This window comes from Sinocyclocheilus anshuiensis, unplaced genomic scaffold, assembly GCF_001515605.1.
Source record: "Sinocyclocheilus anshuiensis isolate Anshui unplaced genomic scaffold, SAMN03320099.WGS_v1.1 scaffold769, whole genome shotgun sequence".
In the NCBI taxonomy this organism is placed as follows: Eukaryota; Metazoa; Chordata; class Actinopteri; order Cypriniformes; family Cyprinidae; genus Sinocyclocheilus; species Sinocyclocheilus anshuiensis.
In genome coordinates, this window is record NW_015539878.1 from 521,728 (window position 1) to 531,205 (window position 9,478).

The following is a 9,478-nucleotide window of genomic DNA, read 5'->3' on the forward strand; positions in this document are numbered from 1 at the left end:
CTTTATTTTTTAAGATTAACAGTTTTTTCCAAGGCATTGTTATAGCCATTGTTTCCTATGCAGATATTTGATTTCAAAAACAGTACCATAACTTTTAAACTATATTTCTTGTTATGATTTTAAATCTGTATTTAACCTCAGAATGATTTCAAAGTAAAAAGAGGTGCTAAAGTCTGATTTTGTGGTGGCTGTGCTTTAAAGGGGTCATATGATGCGATTTCAATTTTTCCTTTCTCTTTGGAGTGTTACAAGCTCTTGGTGCATAAAGAAGATCTGTAAAGTTGCGCAACATCATATGACCCCTTTAAATTAAATGATTATAATCTTAATTCAAGTGATGAAGGATTTCAAAAGTCTGACAGTAACCAGTGTTGAGTCCTCTAAGATTAACCCTGCCAGGTTTAAATGTTTCAAAATGATTGAACAATTGAAAACATTAGAAATTTAGAAAAGTAATCAAATGTAATCAGTTACATTACTTTAATAAAGTAATTGACGTTTTTTATTACATTTTAAGTAGGGTAACTTGTAGGCTAATCTGTAACATTACATTTTCAAAGTAACCTTCTCAACACTGCCCATTAGCTACTAAATAAGACTTCAAACAGGTTCAGAGCTCTTCTTGTCCTCTCTCGGTTTCCTGTGGCTCTGCGCTCGTGCTTCATCCCGCTGTGGAAACCCATTTGAGCGTCAAAACTCAAGTTCATACGAAAGGACCTCGGCGAGAGGCCCTCCCGGCGTTCGTAATTATTAAAATAACATTTTCAAAGAATCATCCGCCGGCTTCGCAGGAAGAGGGAGCGCCTTTAAAAGGCGAGAAGAGAAAATGAAAAGGCTGATGCGCCGATGGAGTGGCATCCATCACCTCCCTGAACTCTCAGGTTAAGAAGTTGTTTTGTTATCTCCCGCTCGCCCTTCGGGTGTGATTAAGTCTTGTTTTCCCTGTCCGCCTCGTGTACTTGCGCTTAAATGTCAAAACTGTGGCAGGAATGCTGGAGCGGAGAGGTCAAATTAGGTCATATGGAGGATGTAAACAACAATGTTTTCTTTTCTTTTTTCTTAATGGACGGCCTCCGTGTGTGGATTCCGAGCAGGGATTTAGGTTTTAGATCGCAATCGGACCGGACCTGAGTTTTAACACTGGAAGGATCTAATCATCCACACAATAGACTCTCTATTTGACACACAGATGCCGCTGACTGCCTGATCAAACTATTAATAAACTGTGTAATTGCTTAAGTTCGGAGAAAGGGTCACCTGTCCTCTTCTTTATGATGAAAAATTCCCGCTGGTGTTCCAATAGGAATCTGAACATAAGTCTCAACGTTTTCAAAGAGAAAACAAAAGATCATACATGTTGGACATGGTTTGAGTTAGCATGAAAGTAAGAGGACACTTCTCCCACGGGAGTCTGCTTTAACGGCGCATATTTAGGGTCTTTAGCCTGAGCCTTGACACTTGATATTTTGGTCAAGTCCACATTCCGTGTTAGGTTTACCAAACCATAAAATAACGTCCATAGGGAGACAGAAACAATGTGAGTCTTCAGCTGAAACTGTGGCTACACTCTTGCAGAACACCAGCTGTACAGCGCCACCTAGTGTTGAAACATTTTGTATTGATTAAAATGTCATGGAGAAGTTCTAATTGCTTAGGAACAAATTATAAGTATGTATTAATATGGAAATGTTGTTAACAACCTGTCTGTTTCTTATGAACTAATAGTAGTTTCCTCCCACTTCGTGACATAAAGTGTGTCAGTGTAGCCTATGCCTCTCTCTCATCAATGAGTAGCTAATATACGGTATTGATTTCCATATTCACATACCGTGTTATGTGCTTGCTACTCCAAGGTACTTCAAAGAATGCGTCAGGAAAAAAAAGCATATGAATTCTGTTTAGTGGTTCAATTACATTTTTCTTGTAATCTTAAGGTGTTTTATTATTTCCTCCAATAGTATATCTAATTTCCAGTAGGCCTATACTAAGTCTGACCTCTGCTGGACAGATGAACTGACGCACTATCACAAATTCTAATAAAAAAAAGCAAATGTGTTTATAAAGATTTAAACATGAATTTAAATTCAGTTTATTGTTCATAAACTTGAACATCACCATCAAACATTTTCTTTACCATCACTGTTAAGACTATTGTGAAAATAATAGGCCTACCTAAATTTGGGCCAAAATTTCTGTTATCATCTCGATGTTTCATAATATAGATTTAGGCTGTTTGATTTAAATGACATGTGGCTTGTGCCACACAATTTTGTAGTTTTTGTATTAAACCAGCCAATCATCATAACTGTAGTCTGTCTGGTCTTTATTTACTGCTGTATAATCCGGGTTAAGTCCTACAGTTGGCTAGAACTGGTGTAAAAATCTCACAGTCACAACACGACGCACAAGTTAGTCATTATGTGGTCATTATAGCTTGAGCAACAATTTCAATTTAGTTAATGTTCAGGTATGTGCGTTGGGGCTTGTTTAGTCACTTCCGTTACGTGCTCTACTCTTCCTCAACGCCACACGCACGCAGTTAACATACGCCTTCGTCATTGGAGAGTTTGTAAACTCTGCTGCATTACTTAATTATTCATTAGCTCCGCCTTCGCCGTAGTAGGATTCTGGGCGGGGTTTCCTCCAGCGCGCACACCTGGGCAGGAGATGTGTTTCACTTTCCAAAGGGAAAATCTTCGGGAACGCATTCAGGTGAGTGGAATAATTTAGCCTATAGTTTTATTCAAATTAAATTATTATAACCGTTTGCGGTTTCGTTTGCCCTTACGCATTTTTTATTGGACGAACTTGATTAAAATAAGTTTTAAAGATGTTAAAGTTTGATATTAGATTCCTATTAAAGAAATGTTTCATATCATGAAAAACATCGGATTATATACATTTCAATAGGCCTATATTCTGTACTCTTGGCAAAATTAAGACATTTAGATCTTTTCTGAGATAAATAAGGTTTGTTATTGTTGTATAGGCTAGTAGAGCTATTGAAGACTACTATATATTTATATATGGCTTTATTTGATTGAAAACGTCTTGATGTTACAGTATAGGTCGTATATATAGCGTTTTCCAGTCCCCCCCCTTTCTCTCTAGGTTATTTTCTTGGCCCTCTTAAGTATGGTGCATATAAGAAAAATGCTCTGTTTTAGTCCTCATTTAATTTTTTGCATATGATCTTCAAATGCAATCATGAGCTGATGAATTCATATTAAGAGATGACCTTCTTGTTTACACTAGGGAGGTGTAAATTCTTTTTTCCACGCCTGCGGTCATGTTAACCTACTCACGTACCAGGTTTAGCCTTGGGCTGCATAAATAGTTTGTCTTGTTAGTTCAGAGCATGTGTGTGTTATCTCTAATCTAGTCAAACATCTCGCCCTCCCCCGCACTTCTTAGTGAACGTGGACAGACCTGATTTTTAAAATAATATCGTGAACTCAAATGCATCTGTAAAAAAAAAAAAAACACCCATACTTTCAAATCTTAAGTCACACTAAAAGACTCTTTTAGACCCTCTTTAGTTTACACAGCAGAACTTGACTGTGTTTTTGTGTGTAAGACCTGGGCTTTGTTGTTTATTGATGTACAAGCCAGCAGACAGCAGGATGAGGGGTCTGTGTGAGTCGCTCTGTTGTTTCTGCTCTTTCTGCCTCTGGTCTTGTCTCTGCTTGTCAGGAATTTTAAGCTGAAGTCTCCCTTGTTCTGTAATCACAACCCTCCTCCACACTATACCTTAATTCTCTGTCTGTCACTCCCTTAAGGAGATGTTGTCATTAGAGACTTTGAAAGGAATGGTTTATACAAAAAATAAACTTCTGTCATCAAGTGTGTGCAGTGTCCAGAGGTCCAAAAAAAAAGCACAATCAAAGCCGCAGGCGCTCATATTCCAAATCACAGAAGCCATTCAACAAAGTGCTAATTATGATTTTAAAAAGATAGCAGAACAACATTTTTTATTACTTTGGAGTCCCCTACAGCAGCTGCACACGTGCATTTGTTTCTGCCGTAAAGGTATCCACTTTTTCTGTGGAATTTCGTACGTGTTCACAGTGTTGCCAAATCCTTTATTAGGAATTAGGCTAATTTTATACTTTTGCCGCAGGTTTTCCACTATGAAGTATCTTTTGCGCATTGAAAAGGTTCCATGGGTGCCAATAAATAACTTTTAGTAAGACTGTATGATGCAAGTGCAGCCTGGGCCTGTTGTATAAAATGCTTTAACTAGTCTTACTAAAGTAAATACTAAAGGCTTAAGTAAATTATCTGATTTTTTTTTTTCTTTAAGACCGGACATAACCTTTTCAAGTCAGTTATGTAAAAACATATATCTGAAGATGTATTTTACACCTTGAATAACCGCTAGTTGGTCGGACTAGTTCTTAGGACACAGTATTATCATAGTGACTTTATGCAGCTAAAATAACTGTTTGTGTTTGTCTGTGATTTGATTTCAGGCAGGAACATGGCCACTGCTGCTGAGCACGGACACAACTCCTGGGAGCTCAGCATCCAGGTGGACCAGCGTGAGGGAGATGAGGGCATGAAGTTTAAATTGCGGGTCAAGGGGGATCTTCACATCGGGGGTCTCATGCTCAAACTGGTGGAGAAGATCAGTGAGTAATTTACAGAGTTCTGTGTTGAAGAACCAGTACAGATCGTGAATCAGCTCCCTTTCATTTCATGTGAATTTGAATTGGCACAAGGGATGTTGAATTGTGAATGGGAATGACAGCAAGTGGAATTTGCTAAATTGTAAGTTAGTCACACGTCAGAGCAGTTTTATTTACAGTTTTGTGACAAAAAATGCATTTGTTCATGTTATTAATTTTTATTATTTTGTTATACATACAATACATTTTTCTCAACTGATGAAGGCATTTCTTTTAACTTCAGTTCAGTACTATCAAAACAAGTGACACATTTTTTTTTTTTGATGCATGAAATTTTGCCATACACTGTAAAAAAAAAAAAAAAGATTTCTCAAAGTTGTAAATGAAACAAAGATTATTGGAGTACGTTTTACAAGAAAATACTGTTTAAGTTTATCTACTTAAAAATTTCACAATCACTTCAAAGTGTTACTTGCCATTTCTTTGTAATTATTTCTAAATTTACTAGCAAATTCTAAGTGAAAATTGTATCGAAGTTATATATTTTCTAGCTTACAGATAATTTTATAATATAAATATGGTAATAAAAAGTTTATGCATCACATAAAAATCATAATTAATGATTTGTTAATAGTGAGAATTGGACATTAAATTAAAGTGTGACCCAAACATTTATTATTCATATAATTGAATGTGTCTAAAAATACTTCATATGTTGTGTGTATAAAAACATTTATTGGTTATATACAGCATTCAATTTCTATACATTTCATTTGATTTTTAATTGCAATTCTGTTGCAAATTCTTGTTTTCTACTTGAAAACAAATTCAGGAATTTAAATTAAAAGGGGTTTCTAGTACAATTATGAAAAGCACAGCATTATCAGGAAGGAACACATCAAAAGCTCTTCAAAGTAAGGTTTTGTAAGGTTGAAAAAAAATTAAAAAAGCAGTCAGAGTTTATGGGAAACCCATGTTTAAAACAACAACAACAACAACAAAATTTACCCAAATAACAGGAAACATTCTCAGAAATCTGGCTAACATTCTGGCAAGGTTCTCTCAAAGTTATGAACAAACTTTTATTGAGTAATGTTAATAGCACATTTGTTAGTTATCTGATCTTTAATAATGCTCTCAAAATGTTAGCACAAATACATTATTTATACATTGTTCATGGAATGTTTTTCTTCTGAAACATTTTAGTTTTTTAAATGTTACTACTTATTCAGAACGTTCAGAGAACAAAATAAGTAGTTCCGATAATGTTTATAAACTGATCATGTTCCCTTCATTTTATAACCAAGAAAACATTTGAAAAAACTAAATATTCTGAATGTTTAGAGACATAGCATTTTCAGAACTTAATGAAAACATTAGATTAACATTCTTAGAATTTGTTTGCTGAGTAAAAGCTAAAATCCCAGTGCAGTTCTAGAGTGTAAACACTGGTTGAAATGCTCAGGTACAGGTACGTCCATGTTTGCCTTGCATATCTTTGTATAGCCTCGTGCTCAGAGCTATTGTTCTTTGACTCAGGTGTTTGCAGGCGCAGGGTCTGAAGTTCACTGTGTGATTGTGTCAGCCAGCGAGAGACGCTAGCAAAACATCCTGCTTTCCTCTAGACTCATCAGATGACCCAGTTGCTAAATATTATGGTTTGCCATGAAGGTCTTTTATTGGCAGTGGCCATTCATTAATTTGGTTGAACACAATGTGTTTATAGTCAATTTAATAGGTGCATTACAGTACAGACAGCCCAGAATTTCTTTAGTTGGTAATTACAGGAGTGAGTCAGATCACTGCGGAAGGATGAAGAAAATGTGAGTAAAAGAGGAATCATCAAGGGTTATATGGAATTGTGATGTCATCAGACATGTTTGTGTTACTCAGGGACGACTGGTTTGAACTGATTTATTCAGGTGTAACGTCATGGCTGTTGTTTAACGACACGTTAAACCACTTTGCATAAATACGTTCCTGTTCACCTCTTTAATGTAATAATGAACTTCATCTATAAAGTGGTGAAGTTTTACACTGCCATGGGCGAAGTGCAGTGAACGGTGTTTTTTTTTTTTGTGTGTTATTTAATAATATTTGGAATAGCTTTTTATATATATTTTCAGTTTTGGTAATTTTTTTTTTTTTTAAATTTTTTTATGTTTTTGCCTTTTTTCGTTTTGTACTTTTGGAGCTCTATACAATATTTGTTTATTGTCTCAGACTCAAGTTCTCACAGTATTTGGTTGTCTGTGTGTCAGAGGCTCCTCAGGACTGGTCCGATCATGCCATCTGGTGGGAGAAGAGGAGCTGCTGGCTGCTGAAAACACACTGGACTCTGGATAAGTATGGAGTCCAGGCGGACGCTGACCTGCGCTACACTCCACAACACAAACCTCTCTGCATCCAGCTGCCCAACATGAAGACCATCCGGCTCCCTATTAGCTTCTCTTGTGTGGTCTTCAAAGCCGTGGCGGAGATCTGCAAAGCACTCAGTAAGTAAACGAAAATATTTATTATATTATGCATTTTTATTAATATAATATTTTTGTAGCATATGAAACAAAATGCCAACAAGAAAATATTATATAAAATGTGTAAATGTAATACAGATTTGTCAATTTGTGCAATTTAGATACAACAGCTCCTATAGACATTGTCATTAAAAGCAAGCATTTATCATTTTTTTAATTCAGAATTTTATACATACATTTCTTATCACATATTAATTTAATACTTAATATGTGTATGTGTCTTAATATTTATGGATTGCTGAATATTTTTTGGTAATTTTTTACAATTACAAATCATTTGTTTTTACATGTGAAAAAATGCAATGCAATTTTCCATGATTTCTTTCTGCACATTAGTCGATTCTCTACTAAACTGTGTATGTTTTCCATCTTTGATCACAGACATCAGACGATCAGAAGAACTTTCTCTTCTGAAACTACCAGATGATCAAAAAAAGAAAAAGAAAAAAGACAAGGGCCCAGAATCAGCCTTTGATGAGATATTAAACATGGACATGGCAGGAGGTATTTACTGCTGTTTTTGAAGAGTTTTTTTTTTTTTTACAATGAAAAACTGCAATGAAACACTTAATTATAACCAATAAACCATATATATATATATATATATATATATATATATATATATACACACACACACACATAATCATATAAAAATACACTCTTACCGTATTTACCATGCATTATTTTTTCATTTAGAAATTAATATAAAATTAAATAAAAAAATTATGAATGAATTTTACGTTTTGTACATGTCTTAAACTCTTCATATAATAAACTGTTTTGTTATTGTTTCTGTGTTGCAGAAGCAACTGTGTTTGGATAAGCATGTAAGTCTTAAACACCAATTTATAAGTTTGCATTCATGCTTTGTACAGGAGCCCTGGGTCTGTACAGTAAAACTATGACTCCGACTTATGACCCGGACAGCGGGTCGCCTGCATCTTCCACCAGTCTGTGGTTCGGCGAGAATCCTCTGACGGCCTGCCAACCCAACCTTCCACCGGAGGAACTGGCCAAACTCTTCAAGCCTCTTACCATGGAGGATAAAGCAGCAATTAATGCTGGGTAAGAAAGGACAGACAAATTTAGACTAGCATTCGAAAGTTTGGGGTCGGCAAGAGTTTTTCGAAAGAAGTCTCTTAAACTCACCTACGCTGCATTTATTTGACCATAAAAATACAATAAAAACACTAAAAATGTGAAAAATTATTACAATTTAAAATAACTGTTTTTTATTCAAAATATATTTTAAAATGTAATTTATTCCTGTGATTTTTCAGCATCATTACTCCAGTCTTCAGTGTCACATGATCCTTCAGAAATCATTCTAATATGCTGATTTGCTGCTCAAGAAACATTATTTGATGAATAGAAAGATAAAAAACAGCATTTATTTGAAATAGAAATATTTTGTAACATTATAAATGTCACTTTCATGCATCTTTGGTGAATTAAAGCATTCATTTCTTTCAACTTTTGAATTGTAGTGTATGATCGTTTTAATAGACCTTATATCCATGGTTAAGTTTATAACACTGATTTGTTTCTAAAATCTGATTCGACATTCATTCGAAACCATTTAAAGTTGTTACAATAGCCACACACCTGTGACCAGCTGCACCATTTGCATTGTTGCACCTCTGATAGTTACATTGTTGACATAGATAAGCTAACAGACTATGTTACAATTTTTAAATGCACACTCAGAGAAAAAGGTACAAAGCAGTCACTGGGGCATTGTCCTTTTAAATGGTAACTAACAGTGTTGGGGAAAGTTACTTTTAAAAGTAATGCATTACAATATTGCGTTACTCCCTAAAGTAACTGATTATGTTACTTAGTTACTTTTTATGGAAAGTAATGCGTTACATTACTTTTGTGTTACTTTCACGTTCATTTTTAAATATGAGAAGGGCTTGATTGTTTTTAATATAAGAAGTTCTATTTATAGCAAATATAAAAGCCCTTTCACACCAAAAAGTGTAATGAATAAACCTCAGGCTGAAGCAAAAGTAAATTCACGTCTGTACAGTAGAACGCAGGAGAAGAAACACTCTTCAGCAATAAAAAACAATGAAGCACAATTGTTAGTTTATCTAAAGTAATTTTTTCTTAGTATGGTTGAACTGGATCATCAAAGGTCAGCAGCAAAGATATTGGTTAATAAAATGGGATTAGATACATTTGTGTTATTTAACATATTTAATTATTGCAGGTTTGCGTCATATTCTGAGTTTGCATTTCACTGTTTTAATTCATTTTGATGAATACTAAATCAGTTTTTTGTGAGTGGGATGAATTAATGCACATTCACAT

General features: G+C 34.9%; 1 protein-coding gene across 1 annotated transcript in view; it reads left to right on the forward strand.

The window, feature by feature from the left end:
• The first annotated feature begins 2,645 nt into the window (after positions 1 to 2,645).
• The window catches only part of LOC107685385 (fermitin family homolog 1-like), a 10,757-nt gene continuing 3,924 nt past the window's right edge, over positions 2,646 to 9,478 (forward strand). Inside the window, exons 1-5 of the mRNA XM_016481948.1 lie at positions 2,646 to 2,712; positions 4,473 to 4,631; positions 6,890 to 7,123; positions 7,544 to 7,666; positions 8,038 to 8,227. Coding sequence (XP_016337434.1) covers positions 4,481 to 4,631; positions 6,890 to 7,123; positions 7,544 to 7,666; positions 8,038 to 8,227 — 698 coding nt within the window. The 5' untranslated portion in view covers positions 2,646 to 2,712; positions 4,473 to 4,480. The remainder of the gene's footprint in view (positions 2,713 to 4,472; positions 4,632 to 6,889; positions 7,124 to 7,543; positions 7,667 to 8,037; positions 8,228 to 9,478) is intronic.